The 24009-nt window shown below is 41.7% G+C and overlaps 7 protein-coding genes and 1 long non-coding RNA gene across 10 annotated transcripts; 4 read left to right on the forward strand and 4 right to left on the reverse strand.

The window, feature by feature from the left end:
• The first annotated feature begins 184 nt into the window (after window positions 1-184).
• LOC128258983 (acyl carrier protein, mitochondrial) lies at window positions 185-2293 on the forward strand. 2 transcript variants are annotated; one of them, XM_052991040.1, is made up of 5 exons: window positions 249-315; window positions 402-561; window positions 1571-1657; window positions 1762-1890; window positions 2005-2293. In XM_052991040.1, exons 2-5 carry the CDS (start codon window positions 412-414, stop codon window positions 2182-2184), a joined length of 546 nt encoding a protein of 181 aa, XP_052847000.1. In that variant the 5' UTR covers window positions 249-315; window positions 402-411; the 3' UTR covers window positions 2185-2293. The 2 variants fall into 2 exon arrangements, with proteins under 2 accessions (XP_052846999.1, XP_052847000.1); XM_052991039.1 differs by lacking the exon at window positions 1571-1657 and having other exon boundaries at window positions 185-317.
• A 252-nt stretch (window positions 2294-2545) lies between these two features.
• Window positions 2546-3389, forward strand: LOC128259005 (augmin complex subunit msd1). The gene is made up of 2 exons (XM_052991067.1): window positions 2546-2672; window positions 2730-3389. The coding sequence occupies exons 1-2, from the start codon at window positions 2636-2638 to the stop codon at window positions 3095-3097; spliced, it is 405 nt and encodes a 134-aa protein (XP_052847027.1). The 5' UTR covers window positions 2546-2635; the 3' UTR covers window positions 3098-3389.
• A 112-nt stretch (window positions 3390-3501) lies between these two features.
• LOC128259004 (augmin complex subunit msd5) lies at window positions 3502-4378 on the reverse strand. The gene has a single exon (XM_052991066.1). The coding sequence runs from the start codon at window positions 4255-4257 to the stop codon at window positions 3502-3504; it is 756 nt and encodes a 251-aa protein (XP_052847026.1). The 5' UTR covers window positions 4258-4378.
• An 86-nt stretch (window positions 4379-4464) lies between these two features.
• Window positions 4465-5853, reverse strand: LOC128259003 (uncharacterized). Its single transcript, XM_052991065.1, has 3 exons — window positions 5707-5853; window positions 4878-5645; window positions 4465-4819 (listed from the first exon to the last, which is right to left on the reverse strand). Exons 1-3 carry the CDS (start codon window positions 5713-5715, stop codon window positions 4604-4606), a joined length of 993 nt encoding a protein of 330 aa, XP_052847025.1. The 5' UTR covers window positions 5716-5853; the 3' UTR covers window positions 4465-4603.
• Window positions 5854-6257: 404 nt separating this feature from the next.
• LOC128259001 (uncharacterized) lies at window positions 6258-11307 on the forward strand. Its single transcript, XM_052991064.1, has 4 exons — window positions 6258-6670; window positions 7483-7555; window positions 9104-9373; window positions 9442-11307. The coding sequence occupies exons 1-4, from the start codon at window positions 6623-6625 to the stop codon at window positions 11004-11006; spliced, it is 1956 nt and encodes a 651-aa protein (XP_052847024.1). The 5' UTR covers window positions 6258-6622; the 3' UTR covers window positions 11007-11307.
• Window positions 11308-11354: 47 nt separating this feature from the next.
• LOC128259321 (zinc finger protein CG2199) lies at window positions 11355-13859 on the reverse strand. The gene is made up of 2 exons (XM_052991628.1): window positions 13630-13859; window positions 11355-13553 (listed from the first exon to the last, which is right to left on the reverse strand). Exons 1-2 carry the CDS (start codon window positions 13768-13770, stop codon window positions 11691-11693), a joined length of 2004 nt encoding a protein of 667 aa, XP_052847588.1. The 5' UTR covers window positions 13771-13859; the 3' UTR covers window positions 11355-11690.
• Window positions 13860-14297: 438 nt separating this feature from the next.
• Window positions 14298-23868, reverse strand: LOC128259185 (tyrosine-protein phosphatase non-receptor type 61F). Of its 2 annotated transcripts, XM_052991408.1 has the most exons (7): window positions 23661-23868; window positions 18738-18911; window positions 18409-18671; window positions 17533-17899; window positions 16531-17084; window positions 16229-16354; window positions 14298-14446 (listed from the first exon to the last, which is right to left on the reverse strand). In XM_052991408.1, the coding sequence occupies exons 1-7, from the start codon at window positions 23751-23753 to the stop codon at window positions 14410-14412; spliced, it is 1614 nt and encodes a 537-aa protein (XP_052847368.1). In that variant the 5' UTR covers window positions 23754-23868; the 3' UTR covers window positions 14298-14409. The 2 variants fall into 2 exon arrangements, with proteins under 2 accessions (XP_052847368.1, XP_052847367.1); XM_052991407.1 differs by lacking the exon at window positions 14298-14446 and having other exon boundaries at window positions 15646-16354; window positions 23661-23867.
• Window positions 22544-23768, forward strand: LOC128259186 (uncharacterized). The gene is made up of 3 exons (XR_008268034.1): window positions 22544-23289; window positions 23346-23538; window positions 23632-23768. It is a non-coding gene; the product is annotated as an uncharacterized LOC128259186 (long non-coding RNA).
• Window positions 23869-24009: the final 141 nt, after the last annotated feature.

Raw genomic sequence — 24009 nt, forward strand, 5'->3', positions numbered from 1 at the left:
TTTTGAATTGGCCTGCTATCACGCACGTGCATTTTTTTGCAAAGTGTAAACGTGGCTCTTTAACCGTATCTCTCTAATGTCTTATCTTGTAAAAAATTCAAAAAGTCCGCTTATTCGATTGGCGAAACTAGCAATCGATTAATAACATCGATTTGTCAGCTGCTTGCAGTGTTACCAGTTGATTTTTAAATTTAGTATTTTTTTAAAGTTTTTTTGCCCTAGTCATAACGGATTTGGTTTCACACCGCCTCTGGTCACACTGTCACTTGCTGTCTTTCACTTGCTCCAGAACTTTTACATAATCTTGAAAACTCAGTGTAAATATTGCTTAATTTTCGTGCCCCGCATTTGTGCACCGCCTGAAAAGACACGATATTGAACCGGGTGTATTTTCGTTGCAGGAGAACCGAGATGTCGTTCACACAGATCGCGCGCAGCTGCAGTCGACTGGCGGCGACTTTGGCCCCCCGAAGGATCGCCTCCGGCGTCCTCGTCCAGTCACAGACCTCCAGGATGATGCACAGGATCGCCGTGCCCTCGATGACCTGCCAATTGAGCCAAGTAAGCGGATGACCAGGGGGCGTTACTTCCACCAGGACACTTAATCGATCGATCGATCCATCAATTCGCGACCTAACCTCATTGGGGTTTTGGGATCTGTTTGGTTCCAAAACGTAACCCCCAGACCTCCAAACTGCACTAGAATCTCGCCATGTGGCAGTCGAACCACTCAAATTGATTGCATCACTTTGTTTTGCATAAAACATGATTGTTTCAGTCTATCGCACACACACCTGCAACACCGGTGCGTGCCTGTGTGTGTGTTTGATAGTACTACGGTGGATATTGGCTAGCAAAGAAAAAAATTCAGTAATTGATGTGATTCTAAGCAGCCCACGTTCAAGAAGTCGAGAACAGTTTAGCTACATCAAGTCTTGGTTTTTCTAATTTTTAATACCGAGTACTTGAACACTTAAAGATTGTAAATGATATGATATTGTTATTGTTGAACGTTGATGCACTTTAAAAAGTCCAAGCAAGTGGCGAAACGAAAACAAGCACGAGCTCATTACGTGCTGGTCCTTTCAGCACTTTATTCTTTTTTTAATTTTTTTTCTTAACTTTTTTCTCTAACAAGTTTTTAGAATTAAAAGTAAACAAATATTTAATTATTAAAAAAACAAATTATACTCTTCAGAAAATATCGAAAGTCATGATAATAAGGTGGGCTCAAATGAATTTTAAAAGAAACCATTTTATATTTTTTTTACATTTATTTAGTTTGCAAGAAGAAAACTCATTTATACAAATATATGTACAACAATTTTAATATATTGCTTTAAAATGATTTAATTTTGTTTAAACCTCGAATACTTAAACATAAACTATAAATTCATAAATAATATTCATTGCATCTAAGTTTAGCCTAAATCAAAGCCCATATTCTCTTTTAAACCATTTTATATTAGCTAAATTTGTTGAGAACAGTCTTATATATACAAATCAACTATGGACCATATTGATTCACATTTAAAGCAGCATAAACTGTCATTAAACTTGTAATTCGCAGAAGTTCGGTGTGCGCTGCTATTCGGCCAAGAGCACCATCGAGGACATTAAGTTCCGCGTGTTGAAGGTTGTGTCCGCCTACGACAAAGTCACCGCCGATAAGGTAAACTATCCACTTCCATGGCGCCACTAACTCGGTCTCTGTGTTTTGATCTTTTCTTTTGGGCCTACCTCCAACCATAACCAAACCAGGAGTGCAGAGGTCGCTGGCAAACGCAATCGGTGCGCAGATACTCGGCGAAACCGCCGCTCTCGCTGAAGCTGATCAATGAGCGCGTCTTGCTTGTGCTTAAGCTCTACGACAAGATCGATCCCAGCAAGGTAAAAACGCCACAGCCACATATTGCCTTTGCCAGTGCAATGGTCGCCATTACAGAGAACTGAACAAAGCTCAGTGAAAGTGCAATGCATAATGCTAATCGCTTGACATTACAGCTCAACGTTGAGTCGCACTTCATCAACGACTTGGGACTGGACTCCTTGGACCACGTGGAGGTCATCATGGCCATGGAGGACGAGTTTGGATTCGAGATCCCCGACTCCGATGCCGAGAAGCTGCTTAAACCTGCCGACATTATTAAGTACGTCGCCGACAAGGAGGATGTGTATGAGTAAATTGTAACTGTAATGCAAATGAAAACCATTAAACGGATTACACTTAAATTTAAATAGAAAACAAGTCAAATACAATTTGAACAACTGAATAAACCAAACGTTAAAATAACTTTTTGTGTAACAAATGGGTAAGAAGGGCTTAAAAGTTGACTTAGTAAAAACAAATGCAAAAATTAAAACTCTATTTAAAATATAGGTAAGAAGCGGTTCAACTTAAATAAGCATCGACATGTGTGTATATAAAACAAATAATAAACAATTTAACGTCCATTAAAAATATTTTTCAAATTGTAAAATGTAATAAGTCTTATCTCGAAGTTCAACAATCATAACCGTTAAACTTAATTTAAATTTCGATAATAACGAAGCACCTTCGATAAGTGTGGTATTTTAATCGCTCTGTAACCACGGTCACTCTGTTTCTCCGGCAAAACAAAACAACGAATTCGAAATGAGCGACGCTGTTGACAAAATGTTGGCGGGAATGGGTAAACATTATCTAATTAATAACCAAAACTAAATACTAAGATGGCTATGCATTGCAGCTGCCTGTCGGCAGACCATGAACAGACAATTGGCTAAGATAGACGAGATAATGGAGCGATCGAACAACACACTGCTCCACATCGAGTCCAATAGCAAGAACCTATGTCCCGCGGAGTCCCAAAAGGTGTACAACATATCGCCGAAGTGTGAGCTGGCTCTGTCCAAGATTCTGGAGAACTTCAAGCTGCTCATGCGCAGCAGCGACCAGCGGGAGGAGGCTTGCAGCGCCCTGGAGGGCTGTCTGGCCTATCGGCATCGCGTGGAGCACCTCGGCAGCTCCGTCCGCAAGCTGGTGGCCCTCTACGAAACCGTTGGCCAGATGAGCAACCTCCAGGAGGAGCAGGATGCTGGCGAGGATTCGCCTTAAGATGATGATTAATAGTATAAAACGTATGCTAATAAGTGTAATTCCATAACTTCAGTTGGTTACATTTAATGTCTGTTAAATATTAAAGAATCCTGGTTCCAATGAGCTACTTTATTACCCGAAATTGTTTAACAACCGTATGCTTTGTCGTAGTTCTAGTGTAGGCTTTAAATCACAGTAAATTTAGAGTTTGATAAACATTGTAAGTCTCAATTGAGTAGGGAATTAAATGGTTAGTGGTAAGATCAACGAATTTATCTAAATTTGTCGAAACGCTGAACTATTTACAAAACTAGTAGACCATTTTAAAAACATTTATTATTAGTTTGAGAGTGTTGTAATAATCAATAATTAAATGAAACCACTAAATAGTTAAGTCTTAGTTAACTGGCTAGGTAATTACATCAAATCAAGGCCATATTATAGCTACTGATTTGAAGAAGAGCATAGTTGAGGACCTCGACGAACATTTCCAGGCGGGCGGCCAGACTCCCGTTGGCCAGGATCTCGCTGGGATTGGGCAGCTGAAGGCTGTTAGAGCGCAGGTAGTTCAGCTGCTCCATGTTGGCGGCGATGGTCAGTAGCTTCTCCTGCTGCTCAAGTGTAAATGGATCCGGCGGGGACTCACCTCCGCTGGGCATCAACTTCTCCACCTGCTGCGCGAAGCCATGGAGCTGGCTCAACTTCTGTTTGTATATGGATTCGGTAGTGTCCAGGGCGGCGGCCTCGTCGTAGATCTTGGCCAGCTTTTGCTGGAAGGCCTTGAAGTCGTTGTACACATCCACGGCACTGCTCTGCTCCTCCAGACGCGTCAGGCTGAGCGAAACATTGGAGGTGTTGATGGCCACAGACTCATCCGCTCCTCGCAGCATCGTCGAGTTGGTGCGCTGCAGCTCCCGCTTCTTGGGCATCCGCTGCAGGTTGGCCGGGTACTCCTCCAGGGTCCTGAAAAGCTCCGCATACTCAGACACCGAGCCCAGATCCTCGGCTGGCGTGCTGGTGGCCGCCTCCTCCTCCATCATCTGCTGCATACTGTCGAAGAAGGCACTCGGATTCATCACCGTCTTGGACACGCACAGCTCCTTCAGGTTCTTCACATGCTGAGCGTATTTCTGATGCAGCTTCGATGATATTTCGCTAAAATCCACATTGACTTCCATTTCTTGTGTGTTGCTGTTTACGCTTCCCTTTTTTGATGACTTCTTTTGAATGTCTTCCGCCGAAAATATCGGAAATCGATAACATTAAAGTTGGCGGTTCAATTTGAAAAATGATTTAAGTATGTTTGCAATGTCTTAATTTTAAGAAAAATTAGTTTATACAGAAGTCAAATTTAAGGCAAAGGTCCACTGTTGTTATTATATGTACGTATAAAACTGACTTTTAAATATCCAACAGGGGGCTTAACAAAGTTTTATAAACATACTTCGTACTGTTCATTAAAAATTACTTAAGTAGATAAGGTTATTTATTATTATTCCCAATCGTAAACTTTCCACAGGGCAATCATCCATACTCGGACTGAACGGTTAGTGAGAACTGTCCCTTGGGAATGGTATTGGCATGGTACCAGATGCGTGTATCCACCAAAACAGCATCCCCGGGCTCCACGTAGAAGGAGAAGGGCTGACAGTGGTGATCACACTCGGGGGCGGGGGCCAAAAACCAGCTCTTGTTTCCCTTCAGCTGAGCCTGCCACATCAGGCGGGGGATGTAATCCAGCTAACAAAATCGGGAGATTAGTCTTGAATTGTTTGATTTCGCAGGCCGCCAGACTTACATGCATCACAGCTCCCTGCTCGTAGCCCATTAATATGAAATCCGCGTGGGGCATTTCGGCGTCGACAGGCAGGAAATGAGGGCGGGGATACAGTTTCCTGAACTCCGCCAGGACAGCCGGCTGGCAGACGCTCCAGCCCACGAACCATGACACGCCCTGGCTCAGATTCGAACGGTCTGCCGACATGGCAAACACATCCTTCAGCGTCTTTAGATCGGAGTTGAAATGCGAGAACTGGCAGTCCGACTCCATTGCGCCCGGGACCCTCTCGTACAGATCCTTGATGTGGGCGTAGCTGAGGTGCTTTTGGGCTGGCCAATGTGCCACTGCCCGCTTGACAATTATGGGCAGCGAGGAGTAGGCGTGCGGGGCAAACTGCTCCATGGTGAGATTGTCCAGGATCAGCGGCGCCCGCACGCCTTTGCAGAACTCGCAGTCGCTGATAGGTCGAGTGGCCTCCCAAACCAGATAATTGTTGGGCAAGAAGCAGCGCACGCCGAGCAGAAACGAGATGGTCTCATAGAAAACCGGAGTCGCCACCATGATGAAAAACACTATGCCCAGCAGCCAGAACAGATTCAACCGGTTCGGGTTATGATCCATGTCGCGTGTCTTTCGAAACGCCTCCTCCAGCTCTTGTGTGGACACCAGTCCGGTCCGCATCACATTCCGGTGCAGTGCGTCCAGTTGATCGGCTAAATCCGCGCCAAGACGCTCGCGAACCGCTTGCATGCGGTTGCCCAGCGTCCGCGTGGGACGACTGATGAACTGGTGTAAGGCAGGATTTAATAGATATTATTTATTTGCTTAATTATAGCTATTTTCTCACCAGAAACATTTTTTAATCCGTTTGTTGTTAGTTTGGCATCCTCTTTGTTTTGCTTTGCTTCCGAACAGCTGATACCGATAGGTTGGGCGCGAGACCACTTGCTATCGACTTCAGAGTTGCATTTCTAAGTGGTATTTTTTGGTGTTTTATTTTTTAATTTCAATATTATGTTTTAAATTTATTATGCATTCTATTTTTAAATTTAGACCAACATGAAGGATAGTACTAGGAAATTTATCCAAGAAGAAGGAAAGATATAAGATACATATATTGTAAATTAAACCAAGTGTTACGTGTAAATTGTTTATTTGTTATATTAAGTTTATATCAGTTACAAATGTTATAATAATAATGTAGATTCAAAAATTGCCATAAATCTTTCGTTTAAGTAATAGGTTTTTTTGGAAATCTGTATAATTTTAGAACTATAACTAACTTTATTTATTTTATATATTTTTGGACCACAGTATTTTTAGGAATGTGGCGCTACGTCTAGCCCCAAATAGTGGGCAAGCACTTGGCAACCCTGGCCGCCGTGCTTTGTATATTTTAACGGTCCGCCCGCGGTCACACTTTGTCATTCACTTTTTTGCTCGGTCGTAGTATCGGCCAGCAGCACAAAATTTCGAAATATTGGGTTAAGCCACCGATTAGTACAAAGCCAACGTGACTACAACTCAACAATGTGTCTTGATTAGTGCGTGCATTTACGTTTTCATTCATCGTTCACCAATTACCGAGGCTCCTCCGCTTCCCCTCTCTTTCGCACTCTCGTCTCTTGTGGCTGCCAACGTGACCCCGAAAGCTGTCCTTCTCGCGCACACTTTCACTTTGGCCCAGCAACAACAACGAACAAATAACCTAGCATAAACAATTATTGTGCAATACTGATTAGCGAAACTTTAAGGCGGATACAATGTCTTTGCAGGAAAAGGTTATACGCGTTGGATCGAGAAAGAGTGAGGTAAGTGGTCGTCTAGAATCAAAATATGCACATCCGCTTTGAATTAAAATGCTTTAGCTGCATTTGAATTTCCAATCACATTTGGTTGGTTGTCCACTTCTCCTTCTCCTCTCTTCCTTTAATTCAAGAGACTGAGACTTGTTGCTCTCCGCGTGGCGTAGTTGTTGTACTTGCCCTGCTTTTTGATTACTGTTACACAATTCGCAATAGCAACAACACGCACTTTTGCACTGAAGAGAGAGGCAAAACTTATACAGTGAACACCCGAAATAGGAACTATTTGAAAAAAAATTATTTCCTAAAAATTTTCAGTTTAAGTAATAAGAAACTGCTTTTTTGCAGCGAAACCCAAATAATTCATATATGTAAATAAATATTATTACAAAAGTTCACATTGTCTATGGTGCACTGTGCCCTTCATGTTTAAAAAATTTTAAAACTGCTCGATAGCAGCAAAAACAAAATAAATAATGTATCTTTTTAATTTATTTCCTCGAAACTTCACATTATCGAGCCCGTACTTTATATGTTTTTTTTTTGATGATTTTTATTAGGCCACCGCTCTCTTGATCTCCATTTCAAAACTTGATTTTAAGCTAAGCCTTTTAATAATTTTTGTGGTAATTGCGCTGAGCCACCTTTGATCGTGCTTGAAACGAAGGCCATCTGTGTGCTGTTGGCATTTTTATTTGAAATTACTTGACTTATTTGCGACTTGAGTGCCCCACTCTCTCTCCTTTTCTCCCGGTTCATTTACATTTAGCATTTAAATAGGCACTTAATTAATTGATTAAACTCTCCCCTCTTTGCAGCTGGCTCTAATTCAGACCAAACATGTCATCGGCCGACTGCAGAAGCTATATCCAAAGCAGAAATTCGAGATCCGTAAGTGAAAGTCGAGGCAAATATTGGGATACCGTCTGGAAGGGAAAACTCATGCCGCGTACAGAGATATTAAAACTGGAAGGGGCTCGGGAATCGGAAGCTCTTCCAAGCGAACCACAAGCTCATGCTGCATGAAGAGATATTGAAATTAAAAGCAAAGCATGACTCGTGGAAATTTCAGCCGGGGGAACCTTAGGCTTATCTCATATTTTAATAGTAGTTAAAACCAATTTTGCGATCGTTTTAATAAAATCGGTTGTTTTATTTGACCGGCTCTCTCGCTCTTTCGTCATCTCTTTCCCGCTCACGTGCCATTTTGCAAAGTTTTCTCAATGTCAATGTCTGTTTGTTGTTTTTGTTACTGTCGAGATTAGGGCGAATGCCGAAAAATGTTATATCATACACACACGTACATACAAACAGCGGAGAGTAGTGAAGAAGTACTCGGCATTCAAATGCTTGCCATTAGTTACTGAACTGGTTAGTTAGGATATGAATCACAGACTATGATAAAAGGTAGTAATTTATTTGATATTATCCCATAGTTGAAACCATTTTATTAATTTTAAATTTCATAACAAATTTCCTATTCCTTAAAAATCCTATTTAAATACAGAATATGTTTCGAACCTATGGACTATGGATTTGAAATAAGTTTAGATACAAGCAATCAAAATGACTTTATATTAAAATATTCTGTTTAACATATTGAATTAAAGTAATACAGGTGCTATTGGTGTGCACTCCACCATTACGTGTGGATATTATGTTTGGATCATATCAGATCCCACCGGTTTATCTGATCGCTGCGTTTCTGCCACTGATAAAGTAGAAATGTTCGATTAGATTCACACTTTCTGTCGACACAACAGTAAAATCTGTTGAAATTTTATTTAAGCAGGCATGTTGAGTGTCTTTGAACTCGATAAGATTGGCCAGCTATTGAAATATTTTTAGAAGAATTAAGCATGAGTCAGTTTGATGTATGGTTTTTGCATAGCAAACACGAACAAATGTTATCATACTTGGATTAGTTGCTTCTCACTTTGCTTATCGAAATTCAATTAAAATGTATTTTAGCAAGTGCTTTTGTTCCAAACCTCACACGCAATATCCTCTTTTGTTATGTATGTATATTTATTCGAGTCAAATTCCCGGTCAGATAAGCAAAACAATTGGAAAAAACATTATCATTGCGTGTCTTAAAAGGAAGAAGGGGAAGTTGAATATCTCGTTTGCATGTCTCTGTTGATTGCCGTCATTAATTTTAGATTCTTAGGGTGCTACTGGGGGTCCCTTATCAGGTGGTGATGACATAACAGCCTGCAATAATAGAAACACGTTCCCAAGATTATCAATTCAAGATGTTTTCCCATCTATAGATGGGTAATGATCAAATAGTACCTAATGTTAAGCATATATTTTTAAGAAGTTAATGGAAAATAAAAATACTTAATAATTTTGCTATCAACATTTATTTTTTTTATTTACCTGGTAACAATGATATTTATAATATATATTATAATGCTATATATTTATAAATTACAGACACCATGTCGACCTTTGGTGATCGTGTGCTGAACGTTTCTCTGCCCAAGATTGGTGAAAAGAGCTTGTTTACCCGTGATCTTGAGGATGCACTCCGCAACGGCGGCGTTGACTTTGTGGTGCACTCGCTTAAGGATTTGCCCACGGCACTGCCAACAGGAATGGCCATTGGAGCCGTTCTAGAACGAGAAGATGCCCGAGATGCGCTGGTCCTGCGGGAGAACTTTAAGGGTCACACGATAGCTTCACTTCCCCAAGGCAGTGTAATTGGTAAGTTTGGATACAAACCTATATATTCTTATTGAATTAATTAATTAAAACTATAAATATCTACTTAGGAACCTCATCTCTTCGCCGCACGGCTCAGATCCGGAGGATGTATCCCCATTTGACCGTGTGCGATATTCGTGGCAATCTAAACACTCGATTAGCCAAGCTGGATGCCGCCGATTCAAAGTTTTCTGGTATCATTCTCGCCCAGGCAGGCTTGGTGAGAATGGGCTGGATGAGTCGTATCAGCCAGGTGCTTGAGCCGACAGATCTGCTCTATGCTGTGGGACAAGGAGCCCTAGCCGTGGAATGTCGGGCTAATGATGATCAAGTGCTGGCCATGCTGCAGAAACTGATGTGCCTGAACACAACGTGCCGGATCTTGGCAGAACGCAGCTTTCTGAAGACCCTGGGAGGCGGTTGCTCTGCACCAGTGGCTGTCTGGAGTAACCTTAAGGGGGAACCCTTAAATGGAAATAGCCAGGAGGTTGGACTCTCCCTCACAGGCGCTGTTTGGAGTCTGGACGGGGCCATAGAAATACGAAATCACCTGGCTTGTGCCTTAAATGAGCAGAAATTGGAGGTGGAGCAGCGAAAACGTGGAGCCCAGGAAAGCGCTGGCCAGCAAGAGGAGGAGAACAGCAGCAGTTGCGATTCCCCGCCAGCTACGAAGCGTGCTAGGAATGGTAACGATAGCTCCGGATCAGATTCCAACTCGAGTAGCCCTCGGCAGCAGGGCAGTCCTCCGGTTATCTGCGAGGACATTGCCGCCTGCGAGGCTCTCGCCGGTTACAGTGTGCACCAGCTCTCCGATCTGGCCAGTCAGTGTCCAGTGCTGAACACCAGCAGTGCTCTGGGACCAGCCGCCACCGGTGGTGGCGATGCGGATACCAGCAATGCCAATACAACTGCCCGGCATTGTCCGCTGCGTTTGGTGGCCGGTCAGGATGTCATGGGCCAGTGTCCAGTGGCGCACAATCAGCCAAAGGCACCCGCCAAGTGTCCAGTGGCTCATGCTGCCTCCGGGGATTCTTCCAACACAAACAATGGCAACGAAAATGAAGCCGTCACCACTGCCCACTGTCCGCTCCAGATGCCCGTGGGCCAGGACTTTATGGGCGAATGTCCGTACGTTAACAAGGAGACCAAGATATCCTATGCCCAGGCAGGCAAGTGTCCAGTGACGGGAGGTGTGGCCGCAGCACCGGCTTCCATTCTGCCCACGCCACCAAGCAGTAGAGCCAGTAATGCCAGCAGCGTTGGAGATGAAGTGGACAATGTGGCCACTTCCTCCAAGTGTCCATTTGCCGCGATGCACCAGGGCAGCGGTCTGGAGGCGAATACAAAAGATAATGGCAACACAACACAAGCCAAGTGCCCGTTTCTGCAGAAAACCGTGCAAATGTTCGACTACGCCGACGAAGAGCAACCGACTCCGCAGCACTCGGTGCTCATTGAGGATGTGCAGAACCTGTTCTGCGGTCTCTACCAGCACGCCTGCCACAGTAGGGGGATCTACGAGAGGGCCAACCAGCTGGGCAAGACGCTGGCCGAGGACCTGATCAAGCGGGGAGCCCTGGATGTTATGAAGGTGGCCCAGGCCGAGATTCACGGCAAGGTGGCGACGTCTTGAGTACTAGACCAGCATCTTGAACCCAACTTCTCCCACCTCCGTTCACCCTTCATCGATATATCATTGTTTACATTAAGTAGAAAAGTGTAACTAGACAATACTGTTTATATTTTTCCCTCGTTGTTAAACTAGTGTGGAGAATCCATACCCATGCTTCCCCAGATTTATCATCTGTACTGTATTCAATCCTTGTGCTCTTCTAGGCGAATGGCTCTCGCATATTGTTGGTTTCCGCGTACACGCTCTTTTAGTTTTGTTTATGTTTGGGGAATATGACAAATAAATGTATAAGAATACTTAACTAATGTTGGAGTTTTTTTTCTTGAGCGAGTAAAAAACTTGTTCGTATGTCGTAGTCATTTGACGTTTTTATTAACAGTTTAATTTTCAGTACAAAAATAGTTACTAAAATCGAAACTGATTTGCATACTCTTGGTGAGTACTTCATTTCCTATTAAAGGGTATGTCCAGTCTTAATCTACTACTACATTTCGTAGTTAAGATTTCTTGAAATGGTATTGTGTGTCAAAAGATAAAGATGATTTTATACATTGCAAATTAAAGTTGTTCTTATAAATCATGAAAGACAAGTAAAAAGTTTACCAAAATTCAAACGTAAATCAATAAACTAACTATAAAACTAATTAGGTCAAAAAGTGATGAATTAAAAAAACAAAAGCGGCCCTAAGCATACTGGTGGCGCTTGCGCAGATGCGAGCTTAGGTAGTTGGCATCCGAGAAACTCTTCTTGCAGTTTGCCACGCCGCAGGGAAGTGCGTCCACGGCACCGCACTCGGAAAAGTGGCCCACGTAATCGAGATGGCTGCTGAAAATGTTAGAACAGTTTGGACACTTCAGAGACGAGGTGTGTTTCTTGTGGACGTGCTCATGTAAACGTTGCACCGAGTGGAATGGCTTTGCGCACTGGTTGCAGCTGAGGCTGGACGTGGACTCGTCGGCGGTTGAGTCCGTAACGGACTCCAGGCGGGCCTTCTTGTGCGGCTTAACGTTATGGTTTATCTCTTCCATCCACTGGTCACTGGACAAGTACCCAGATTTGTTCTGCTTCGTACGTTTCTCAGCCTTTGAAGGCGATTCCCCATTGGTTGTGGCCACAGAAGTGTCCAGCAAACCGGACTTGCTCTTTTTAAACTTCTTAAGGGGCGACTGAGGAGCGGGCATGGCTCCATCAACCTGGTATTGCTCCCTTTCGATCTTTTCTTCCTTAGGCATCTCGTCATTATCAGCCATTTTGTTCCATTCGACACTACTCTCAATCTCAACGATTTCCTCCTCGGCCTGCAGGATCTTTCGCTTGGTGGAATTAGCCAGCTCAGCACCCTCGCCGTGCAGATTCATGTGCTTATTTAGAGACTGTTTGGTGGTCAGACTCTTCTCGCAAACGTTGCACTTGAAGATCTTTGGTTTGTCGATGCCATGGGCGGTCTTCATGTGATCCTGCATCTGCTTAGCGGTAGTCAGCTCACAGTCGCAAATGTCGCACTGAAAATCTGAGGATTCTGCCCTGGGAGTGGATGCACTGGATCCGTTAATGGCAAATGTGTATTCCGGATCGATCAGCTTATCGAACATTTTCTTCTTAATCGATGTGTCGTTAAGGGCTTTGAAAGTGGCTAAATCGCGCTCGTTGTTGTCCTTGTCATTCTTGGCTTTGCTCACAGCCTGTTCACCCAATGACTTTGCTTTCTTTGGGCTATCCTTTGACTTGATTTCCATAACCTCCTCTGGCTTTTTAGCTTTAGGCTTAACTTCCTTTGGCTTACGGTTCTGAGCCTTTGGTTCCTCCTGAATCATTGGCTCCTTTGGATCATTTGCATCAACTGTTTGCTGGCCCTCTGATTTGTTTTGCTTCGACTTGGTCGCCTTCGGTCCGCTTTCGATTACGAGCGAATGGACCAATAACAAATGATCTTTCATCGTTTTGAGGACTCCAAAGCTCTTGGGGCAGCGGGGGCAGGAGTAAATGCGTGGCCGCTGCTGACCGTGTTCTGTGTGCAAATGTTCCTTGAACTGTTTAGGATACTTCGAAACGTATTCGCAATAATTGCACTTGAAGTTGTTGGTCTCGAAGGTGATCGTCTTTGTAGCCCCCTCTTCGGTTTCCCCCTCCTCGCTTTCGGATGTCAGTTCAGCAGCATCGTCATCGCCGGTGCCAAAGAGCTGCTTAAAAGCCTTCTTCTTTGGCGACACCTCCTTGGCGGGCGTCATCTTTATGGAATCCTCGAGAAGTCGGGATTTGGCGGAACCATCAAGTTTCTTATGAAAGCCCTTGGCAGTTGTAGACCCTGTAAATAGTGGTGTTTCTGGTACCGCGGCAATCGACTTGCTGCGCTGGCGTATGGTAGTGTTCCGATTTGGCTTTGAAACTGGCCGTTCTTCATCGCTGGATTTAAAATCCAGCTCCTCGTTTTTCAGGCCGAGGGCTATTCTGGCCACCATATTTTTGGACTTCTCGATTACCTGGGTGACTGAGAGCAAATTCGAGGCGCAATGGAAGCATACCCTTACGGCCGCGTTGGCCGGGTGCTGAAAGGCGGAGGGGGAGGGGAAGGGGTCAGTCAAGTAAGATTGGGAAATCAGAATACCGCCTTTTTCCACTTACGTTGCTGTGCGTGACGATCTCGAGCAGACCCACAATTTTGCGGCCCATGGCGAATACCTTCTGGCCGGAGAACATGTTCTTTGCCTCGTCGCTGCTGTGGCAATAGTCGCATAGTACCTCTTTTTTCGGCTTGCTTGCCATCTTTTCACTCAGTTTTTTTCAATAAAAATCAAATTGACAGAACCAAATTGTGCGCACGTTTTCCTTTTTTTGTAGCCAGTGTGACCGCAGGACAGTTTATTAAATATCCAGCTTTTCAAAATATACTGTAAACACCATATCATCCGTAGTGTGACCAGACAATAAATGAGCAGTACAAGGCTACGCGGTTAATTTCAAAAACGCATTTATATATAATAATATGATTGACTTGCAAAATGACTTTACAAAATTTGAGAAAATATATTTTTTTTAAATAAACAGCTCCTATGAAACCCATAGCACGACTCATTAAAAAAGATATAAATTTATTGACTTAAGAATAGCAATGATTTTAATATAAAAGAGTTCGAGATAAAATATTTCAAAATTGGTTTTTAAAAAACCAACATTATTTTCCAAAACAGATAAAAGTTCCACAACTTGGCCACACAGAACACAACATTCTGCTACCGCTCTGTTATATAACAGATCGATAAATCATCGATAAATTAGCGCTACACTTCAAACATAGTTCGTAATTAAAAAGTATTTATTTTGGCATTAAAAGCTACAATAATGCAATATTGATATGTTGAATTTGTTTCTTTGTGTTGGTGCTGGACTGGATGGGCTGTGCCGCTACTTTGTCTTGGACTTTTTGTGACGATTTTCGCGCCTGAAAACAGAGAGATGAAAACATGTTATGAATGACAGTAAGAAATACGCCAAGTACAAGCAGTTTGCATTTGCTGTGTCTTATATGAATAGCTTTATTTGAATACTTTCTCTCACTTCTCTTTTCATTCTTTCATAGGCATTATATATAGTACTTGTGTTGGTTTGTGTTGTGTGGTGTTCGATTTGTTTCAGTGTATGGATGTGTGTGTACTTAGCCGACGTTCAGTTAACTAGGCATTACTATAGGTATTGTTCATGTTGTTACTGTTAGATAAATTAATATAAATATGTTTTTTCGTTTATTAGGTATCCTCCTTGGCTCATCCGATTTCATTTAGTACTGCCTCGCTTTCGTGGGTGGTTACTTGAATTTCGTTAAATTGTGGATTACACATATAAAAAATAATTCATGTCGTATCTTTGCATCCTCTCACGCTACACGTTTATATAAATTTTTTTTTTGGGGGCTGGGGTTACGCACTTAATCTACTGGAAAAACCATTGAATAGCCTTCCACCCTCTTCGTTTGTTAAATACAAAGTGATTTTGCTAGGGCAAAAACCTGTATGTTCATTAAATCATAAATCATTAAATCATACACCTATACTTCGCTTAGCGACTTCATAAAATATACACTCATTAAATATAATATGCAACTAGACAAGTCAAAGATTACGATTTGGAAAGTAATCCCTTTATTTTGATTTCAGATCTGTTCGGGTCGTGTGTTAAAACTGAAAATGTTGATTATAAAACTCCTTAAAGCGTTAAACGAGATATAGGTGTAGTACTTTGCTTTTGTTTATAATATTGCTTTAATGGCGCTGCATTTCGTTTGATTTAATAGAGTGCTCTTTAAAGATGAAAGTATTTCTAAACACAACAATTCAAAGTGAGTATGGGGCGGGAAGATGGCAAAGTTAAATTAAAAGTCATGAAGGGCTTTTTCATGCTCCGCTCCGTTTCGCTTCTTTTTGGCACATTGCTGCACTTTATATTTTTGCCATGGACTACAACAAGTGTTCGTTTCTTGTAAATCTTCATAAATAAATATACATAGGTCGTATGCTATAAGAAATTGCTGTACAACAACAAGTGAAGCGTGTGAGTGGATTTGGGGGGGTGCTTGAATCGTTGATAATTATAGTATTTATAATCAATTTTATTGCATAGCGAGCGAGTAAGGTAAGTTTTGCATTTGGATTTTGGTGTGGTGCGTTTCGGGTACTCTGGTCTGTTTTATCAATATATATATTTTTTTTTAAGTGTAGAAAATAAATTTGATCTAAAATGTCAGTCTATTGCGCAAAATCTACATTTGACGTGATTTCTACCCGACTCTCGTTTAGTTTAGTTGCAAGATTTCCTCGTTTCCGTTTCTTTTCTTTTTCGTATATAAAAATTCCCTAATATTTATGCATCGTGTATCGTTCGTTCAGCTCAATCCGCCATCCGCAATCCGTTGATGATTGCGATGCGATTCCATCCGATCTCTGATCCTATCCTATCCCATCCGATCCGTACCTCGCCCTTGATTCGTGCCCACATTAGATGACGGGCCAGGCGGACGAGCTGGTGGGGATCGGTCGGTGGTCGGTAGTCGGAAATCGGGTATCTGGGGAATCGGTCTCCTACGGCAACTAAATACGTCATACAGCTATTGCTACTACTGGCCTACGACTACTTAGTGGCTACTTAGGGCACTTATCCTAGCTTCGTGTATGCGTAGGCGCAGATCACGCCCACCACAACACCAGCGGCAATATATGTGAGTAATGACCTTCGTTTCTTTGCCGCCAGCTGGCTGTCCTCGTTCTCCCGCTGCTTCCGCTTTATGTCGTTGACCTTCTGTTCCAGGCTGGCCTGGTATTCGTTGCGTTTTCGCCGCTTCAGCTCGTTCTCCGGACTGAAAAGGTTAAATGTTGACATGATTATAAAAATTGAAAAATTAAACTTAAACTAGTTACTAGGTCTTAATAAGAAATCATAAGAATTATCAAAAAAGTGGAAAGTAATTGTGTGTAAATGGGCTATCTTTTGCAATCCATCTTAAGGTGTTTTCTATCGACTAGAGATCTCTACCTGGCTGCGAGTTGATCTGGAATTGTATCGATGCCGTTGGCCTTATTTTGTTCACCGGCCGGCGCTGTTGGCTTCTCGTTGTTGGCATTCACATCGTCGACATGCGGCTGTGCCGTCGTCACATGACCATTAACTGGCTCTGCTTCGTGTTCGTTAATGGTCTCGTACTCCTCATCCTCATCGGTGTCATCCTCCTCCTCGTCGTCCAGCAAGTAATCCTCATCGCTGTCCGACTCGTTGAGAGCTCTCAGCGGCCTCGAGGGCAGCGGCGGCAAGGGACGGCTGTCGGCCACCTCAGCATCGTGGATTATATCATGCTGATTGATAAAGTTGTTCAGGGCATCCTTGCTTAACTTTTCGCCAATCAGGTCGGCGATATCATCAGCTCCATTGGCCTGGGCTGCGCGCATATTAAGCAAAAGAACGCCACCAGAATTGGGGGCCAGTGGCAAGTTTAGCGATTGAACGCGAGGCGGCAAAGGCGGCGGCAGTTCATCCAGTGTGTGGGTGTCTGTGTCATTGCTAATAATTGGCTCCTCAGCGTTGAGAAAGGTCTGCGAAGGAAGTAAAGAAAAAGCGTTAGTCTTGAATAAAAAGAAAGAATGTCACAGAAATCTCTACCAACCGAAAATCAATGTCATCTCCTGCGCATCAATGAAATTGAAAATTAATTTGGGTATATAATTTTTATCATTATTATTTACGAACTGAATTTAGAGCTGATGCTGGCATACACAATTGAAAACGTAAAACAATAACTTGTTAATAGCAAAAACAAGTTTAAACAAATTGTGCGAAGTAAGATTTTAGATTAAAATTAAATTTGTACCAAAAACAAAAGACTGAATTATGAAATCTCTGACAAGGCAGAAAATTTTTGCGAAATGTCACTTGACACTCCTGTGACACCCCACAAAAAGCGAATTGTCCAATTAAAACGGCGGCGCTTGGCAGCCCTCGGTTTGGACCCCCAAACGCCGGCCGCTGGTCACGCATACATACGGGATCGTGCAGCTTCTTGATGCCCTCGATGATCGCCTGGTAGGAAAAGTCCAGCTGGTCGGAGGTCTGGATCAGACCCATGCGATAGCTGCGCAGCTCACACAGCACCTTGGACACATTGCACTCGCCGTACTTGTCGATCAGCACCAGGCAGCAGTCCACCAGGCAGAAAGTGCCCGAGCGTCCGATTCCGGCGCTGCAGTGCACCACCGCCGGACCCACGTCGCGGCTCAGGCAGCCGGAGTCGCGCACCTGCTGCAAAAACTTGAGGAATGCATTTGGCGAGCTGGGTATGCCAAAGTCCGGCCATGTGGTATAGTGGAACTGCATCACCTCTCTGCTCTGCTGCGTTTCGAGATCGGTTAATCTATAAAAGTTATGGATTTCAATTAGTTGGTGTTATATTAAGTTTATTTGGGAAACAAAATAATTGTTTTAAAGATATTTCAATTGCAATTAAAAGAAGAAAGCAAGCTGAAATTAATATACCCTTGCAGTTAATAGAAAAATTGAATATTTCAATAAACTAAAGCTGTGTTAAATGTCGAGAGAACAATTACAATTATCGGTATAATTGTTAGTTCTTAAGAAACGGAAAGTTAATTTCCTCATTACTTCATAACTTAAATGGTACTCGTTATTATCAATTATTTGACGTTTGGTTATCATCATGTCACGTGAGAATATGCGCATATAATTGGGGTATTTTATTTAAATGTTTTCCAGTAGTGATAACGAATTTTGTCGTATTCTTAGAATACATATTTGCCAACTGACGCATGCGAATCATTTATGAGCAATATGAAATACTCGTCGGATTCGGCTCGTATACACTTAGTGTTATTGGAAAGAAACTTTTGGAAAAGCATAACTTACTTGAACCACCGTCGCACAAAGTTCTGGTAGGTCTGGCAGCGGATCAGCTCCACTGTGAGCTTGACATTGGATAACTTTAGGGCCTTGTCAGCTCCCATCTCGTTGGGCCAGTAGAGGTGGCACTTGATCTGCTTCTTCTCCATTATCTTGTTGAGCATGAGAATGGCGCTGGAATTCTGCTCCCAGACCATTAGCCAGAAGTGGCCCACTGTGTCCACCAGCGGTCCCTGGGTCAGGATGTACTGACGCTCGGCGCGCTCCAGCTAATAAAAGTGGAAGAATATGCATTAAAATGGGGGACAGCGGAAGCATTAAAATAGGGGACCCACCTTAACCAGGTTGGCATTGATGTAGTCCACACTGCCGCGCTTCAAAACAATGCGGGAATGGTCATACGGATTAACATCCCGATAACGATTCAGCCCGCGGTTTGTGTGACGTTCCGATTCCGAAGTGCTGAATTGTTGTTCCTTCGCTTCCCGGTCACAGGTCTCGCAAATTTCCTGAAATTCCAAAAACTTGATTAGTCAAATCGGAATGGCTCATAACAACAAGTGATTAAGGGGGGAGGTTTCCGTTCTCTGTCATCCAAAATTAAAAACATTTCCAGAAAGTGCAAATCACATCATGAGATCTGCCATTCAAAAATTTTTTAAATGGTTGTTTTCTTTAATCAATTTAAGGGTCCAAAATACCGATATTTTTTTTTAGAATTCTTCTTTAAAAATGGAAAATCTTTTGATTTCAAAAAATTATATTTAGCTTTCAAGTTTTCAGTCGTTTACGCTATTTGAAATTGTGTTCTACATTTTTAAAAGGCTAGGCCTACATATAATCAGCAAGTTCTTAAAACGCACGGCCCATTCAAATACAGCTTTAATGTTTATTTTTTCTAGGAATTAGTTTACTGCGAATAAATACGTTTTGCACATATTTAAAAAGCTAATTGGACACTTAACGCTTTACTATTTGGCAGTTGATTTTTGAGGAAAATTTTCGTTTTCTGGGTACTCTATCATTAAAGCTTATTTGGTAAGTCCTTAAGTCAAAGTTATTTAAATATACATTTGCATACGCATTGATACATACATACAAATGACTCAACACATTCCTTAAGAAATGGGCAGCAGAGATATAAAAATATAGCAATAGAAAATGTAACCTTAATGGATAATTAATTTATCAGTTCTCAAAGAAATTAAATCTGTGTCACAAGCAATTAGGATTCATTGAATTCTGAAAACAAAATTAAAATGACATATTCATAATGCTTTGATAAACAGACATGAAACATTTTGGCTCACTGAAATTCTCTGTAAAAATATTGTAAACAAAAAACCATTACCAATGAGGGGGATCTATATTATACCCTCAGAATTCTGATTTTCCAAGTTCCGTACTCAAGTTGATAAGACCGGGTATATGGTATATTCCATTCTTGTCTGTGCTTAATATCAACAGGCAGGAATTTCATTTTGCAATTTGCACCCAGAAATCGAATGTCTTTTGTCATGGGGGTTGCCCCATTTGCCCCTGACTCACACGGGCTTCTCTTCTTGGCCAATCCCTGCTGCAATAGACAGATATGAATGGATACGGGGACTTGGAGTGGAAGGGAGCCGAGCCGAACCGAACTGAACTGAATTGAAGTACCGAAGCAAAAGCCCACCCAGCTAACAAACCGGGCGTGACTAATTAGCCAGGCGGCAACGCAGGCTGGCTGTCGTTAATGGCATTATCTTGGGCATGACCGTTTGCCGGCTTTATCAGCCGAATGTATGTACATATAATTGCTGGCGCAGCTGTAAAATGCTGCCATGGACAATCGAACCATCCAACAACCAAACACCAAACAAGGTCAATGGCGCCAACCTGACGACGATGACAAGTGTGTGCCTCAAACTCGGCTCAAAGGCAAACACCGTTTTTTTTTTTTTGGCCACCGGATAAGTTTAATCACATGCATACGTTGATGATGAGTAACCCAGACAAAGCGATTTATACTGTTTCTCCTGCAGCTTTCGTTGATTACAGCTCGAAAAATCAGTTGTTAATTATCAGTTTGTCATGTTTCGAAAGTGAATCAGCTGCAGAGCTTGAAAATACCCGTATTTTTCAGTTATGAAATCACTTTGAAGTGCCAAATTCTTACGTAATCTTCAGATTGATGAAGGGCAATGTCCGATAACGTACATTTTTAGAGAGGAAAAATTACTTGCACACCTTTTACGTTTCGTATCGCTATCGAAATAATTGATAATTCTTTAGAAACGGAAAGTAAACTTGGGTTGCATAAAATATTTCGCAGAACTATTCATCACATCCACAGTATTCGCTATTATCAATTATTTGACGTTTGATTATCATCATGTCACGTGAAAATATACGCATATAATTGGGGTATTTTATTCAAATGTTTGCCAGTGATAACGAATTTTGTTGTATTTCTTAGAAAACATACATATTTGCCATCTGTTGCACGCAAATCATTTATGAGGGTAATTTATTCCTTTTCAAAAGAAATATCTGTTAGTATTTATTTATTTGGACAACATAAGCCGAATTGTAGCTTTGATATTTAAATTTAACTGATATATGTACATACATGCATCTATATTCGACCTGATTTTGTAACAAACAGAAATCAGTTCTTCAGCTCCATTAATCATTAAGTCTTGGGCCGTTTACCGCAGCTACAAACTGTTATTTTATGCTCTATGGCTATCCAGGTGACCCTTCTAAACAGAATTGCAAAATCTCAGCGGGCGGGGGCTTGGATTTCTAAAGCGTGTCGTACAAACAGTTTAATTATTATTTTTCTGCTTTGTGTTGCAGTGCTCAAGGAAAGGCAAGAAACTGAAACAAAAACAATGCATGCACGCGGAGCATAATTGCAGCTAGTACGGAAGTAAAATTCCTATTAAGTCGAATTTTATATACCCTAATAGTTTTAAAAAAAAATTAAATAAATAAAATAAACTTATAAACATTTCGTTTTGAGTCCAAAAAAATATAAAAAATTTAAATAGGTTGAAACGATTTTTTTGGTTATATACATTAGAGAATTAAAGTTTGGTCGACCCATTTGCAGAGCATCAAGAAAAAGCTTCGTCACAGTCGATGGAGGTTGTCATAATGGGGCGGAATGGAATGGTTTGTAAGATGAAAAGGATGGATCAAGAAAAGCTTTAGGTGTAAGCTGATAAGCGGGAAAATGGGGGCGGCGAGAGGAGCAGACCCAGTAACGGGAGTGCGTTCAATGGAAACGAATATGCATAAAGTGTGCAAAAAGCATAACAAAACAATACGATCCGAATGCGTCATCGCGTTTTCGGCATACAGTCAAACCACGGAAGTGACGCTATTATACATTACATTTTAAAAACAGTAATATAAAGCTGTCATTCTTTTCATCATATGTTTTGTTTTTTGAAAAGAAAAACTTATTCTGTTATTTTTAAATTTATTTGATAATCTTTAACGTTTTTTTATTACTCAATGATTTAAAACCAGACGAAAATTCCATCATACCTAGTCATAAACAAAATTAATTTACACCTAATAATTATTCCATTCAAGTAATGTTAGCTTAATAGCGACCTTTAAACTCATCTTAATTGACTTTAAAGCTGCTTTCAAACATTATAGTCTTTATGTTAATAATTTGTATTTTTTAAATTCTTGGAACATGTCTAATATAAAATTTGCTCCAACCTATTTACACATAATTTTAAATTATTTCTGGAATTTTCTTATTAAAAACAATGGTAAGTATTTCCAGAATGTTGCATAAATAAATAAAAATAGCACAATAGTGCTTACTGTAAGACTTAGAGACATTAAAACATTACGAGGAATTTTATGAAAATTTAAAGTATTATTTATGGAAAAGAAAGCTAGGCATAGCGAAACTGTATCTTTTCTTGTTATACAAATATGACTGTGTTTATCAACTTATAAATTGCAATACTATAAAAATATGGGGAAGTTTCTTGAAAGATCAAATTTCAACCAAATTCGTTTATGGAATTTTGGTTAAGCAACTCTTTAAAGTGAAAAATGTTGGGACTTAAATGAGTAAGAAAATTTCAGGAAAAAGCGAAAGTTTAGTTATCTCCAAGTTCTTCCTCCCGGTTCTAATTTTTTTTTCATAGAAATTCGACATAGCCAAGCTGAACTGTATTTTAATGGAAATGGCTGGCAGCAATTTTTCCAACCAGTTGCGACGCATAATTGCGAACGGGCTCCTTTCAGTTAGCTGGAAAATTAGATTATCCTCACCGCGCGGACACAGCACAAAGGATGCCCGAGGAACGGGTCCAGAAACCGAGATACACAGCCCATACTGTGTCATCCTAACTGCGGAGTGGAATTCCGTGAAATCCCAATTCAAGTGAGTGGAAGAGGTGGAAGAGAGAGGAGCAGCTGAAGACACAGTTCGCCGGAACTGGCTATAAAGCAGAAGGAGAGGAGGAGGAGGCAAAGAGAGGATTCCGACAGGCAACAAGAAACCCAAAGCGAGACTCAAAAAACCAGACGCATGCCCTTTGTGCCCCTGTGTGCGTGAGCCTCTCTGCCCGCCAGTGTGTGTGTGTATGTGGAGTTCTTAAGTGGCTACCACACTGTCACCCCTCGTCCATTTATTTTGTTTTTTTTTTTCGGGGGGGGGGCAATGGCAATCACAACAACAGTGTTCCCAGAAATTGCTTCCAATTTTATTTGGCCAAACGAGATTTCGCGGAATAGCTCAAAGCTCTATTGATAGTCAAAGGAGAACGTTTTTGGGGAAAGGTAGCAATAGCCAAGCATAGATATGCCAAATACAGACACACGCACACACAGACACGGCCATAATAGAGAATGCAAAGCGAAATGCAGCAGGTGAGCAACTATGCATGTGTGTGTTGGTGTGAATCTGTTTGTACATTCTTTTTCAGTGTTTTTTGTTTTTGGTCAAAGCCTGGCTGGTGAAGCAAAAGCAACAACACTAGCGCACTGGGGCCCCACAAACACACACACACACACAGAAAGCTTGTTCCCGTGTATTGGTGGTGGAGGCATCTGCAGAAAGCCTTTTGCGCACTCATCACATTTTCGTGGAAATCAAACCGCCAAAGGAGCTCCGAAAAGGTGTGTACCCGCATCCGTTGCGAATCCTCCGCGACTTTAACCTTTGCCATAACAGTTTATCCATTTTTTCGTGCTTTTTTTGTGCAATTGCAGCCGTCGTAGTTGTTGTTCTTGCCATTTACCTTGTAAAAGGAGTGCCATTGTGGCCGTTTGTCCTTGTATTCCGCCGCGATTTGCTGAAGGGCCGACAGCCCACTCGTTTTCTGCTCGCTCATTGTGCACACTTTGCTGCTGCGTTTTGTTGCGATTTAATAACTTTTAATTTGGAATTAATCAGGCGGCGTTGACTAGAGCTGGAAAACTATTCAGAGTGACCAGGCGGCAGCACAGTGATTGCACCAAGCTGTCAGGGTTAACGCTTTATTTATACTATCAAAAAAATACCGTGCTCACACTGGATGTTTAATTAAAAATAAATTACAAGTTGGAAAAAACAAGTTAAATTAAAAAAATAAGATTCTACTACTAAGA

The sequence above is a fragment of the Drosophila gunungcola genome (assembly GCF_025200985.1).
Source record: "Drosophila gunungcola strain Sukarami chromosome 3L unlocalized genomic scaffold, Dgunungcola_SK_2 000005F, whole genome shotgun sequence".
NCBI classification, from domain to species: domain Eukaryota; kingdom Metazoa; phylum Arthropoda; class Insecta; order Diptera; family Drosophilidae; genus Drosophila; species Drosophila gunungcola.

What these genes read in the sequence shown, in the direction of transcription:
- LOC128259005 (XM_052991067.1), top strand. Translation starts at nt 2,636, where the DNA reads ATGAGCGACGCTGTTGACAAAATGTTGGCGGGAATGG. An exon ending in CAAAATGTTGGCGGGAATGG is followed by an intron (nt 2,673 to 2,729) that starts GTAAACATTATC and finishes TATGCATTGCAG; the next exon opens with CTGCCTGTCGGCAGACCATG.
- LOC128259001 (XM_052991064.1), top strand. Translation starts at nt 6,623, where the DNA reads ATGTCTTTGCAGGAAAAGGTTATACGCGTTGGATCGAGAAAGAGTGAG. An exon ending in AAAGCAGAAATTCGAGATCC is followed by an intron (nt 7,556 to 9,103) that starts GTAAGTGAAAGT and finishes TATAAATTACAG; the next exon opens with ACACCATGTCGACCTTTGGT. An exon ending in TCCCCAAGGCAGTGTAATTG is followed by an intron (nt 9,374 to 9,441) that starts GTAAGTTTGGAT and finishes ATATCTACTTAG; the next exon opens with GAACCTCATCTCTTCGCCGC.
- LOC128259004 (XM_052991066.1), bottom strand. Translation starts at nt 4,257, where the DNA reads ATGGAAGTCAATGTGGATTTTAGCGAAATATCATCGAAGCTGCATCAG.
- LOC128258983 (XM_052991040.1), top strand. Translation starts at nt 412, where the DNA reads ATGTCGTTCACACAGATCGCGCGCAGCTGCAGTCGACTGGCGGCGACT. An exon ending in TTGTGTCCGCCTACGACAAA is followed by an intron (nt 1,658 to 1,761) that starts GTCACCGCCGAT and finishes TAACCAAACCAG; the next exon opens with GAGTGCAGAGGTCGCTGGCA. An exon ending in ACAAGATCGATCCCAGCAAG is followed by an intron (nt 1,891 to 2,004) that starts GTAAAAACGCCA and finishes TTGACATTACAG; the next exon opens with CTCAACGTTGAGTCGCACTT.
- LOC128259321 (XM_052991628.1), bottom strand. Translation starts at nt 13,770, where the DNA reads ATGGCAAGCAAGCCGAAAAAAGAGGTACTATGCGACTATTGCCACAGC. An exon ending in AGATCGTCACGCACAGCAAC is followed by an intron (nt 13,554 to 13,629) that starts GTAAGTGGAAAA and finishes TCCGCCTTTCAG; the next exon opens with CACCCGGCCAACGCGGCCGT.
- LOC128259003 (XM_052991065.1), bottom strand. An exon ending in AGCAGGGAGCTGTGATGCAT is followed by an intron (nt 4,820 to 4,877) that starts GTAAGTCTGGCG and finishes CGATTTTGTTAG; the next exon opens with CTGGATTACATCCCCCGCCT.
- LOC128259185 (XM_052991407.1), bottom strand. Translation starts at nt 23,753, where the DNA reads ATGAGCGAGCAGAAAACGAGTGGGCTGTCGGCCCTTCAGCAAATCGCG. An exon ending in AATGGCACTCCTTTTACAAG is followed by an intron (nt 18,912 to 23,660) that starts GTAAATGGCAAG and finishes TTGGAATTTCAG; the next exon opens with GAAATTTGCGAGACCTGTGA. An exon ending in TCAAGAAGCTGCACGATCCC is followed by an intron (nt 17,085 to 17,532) that starts GTATGTATGCGT and finishes CTTCCTTCGCAG; the next exon opens with ACCTTTCTCAACGCTGAGGA.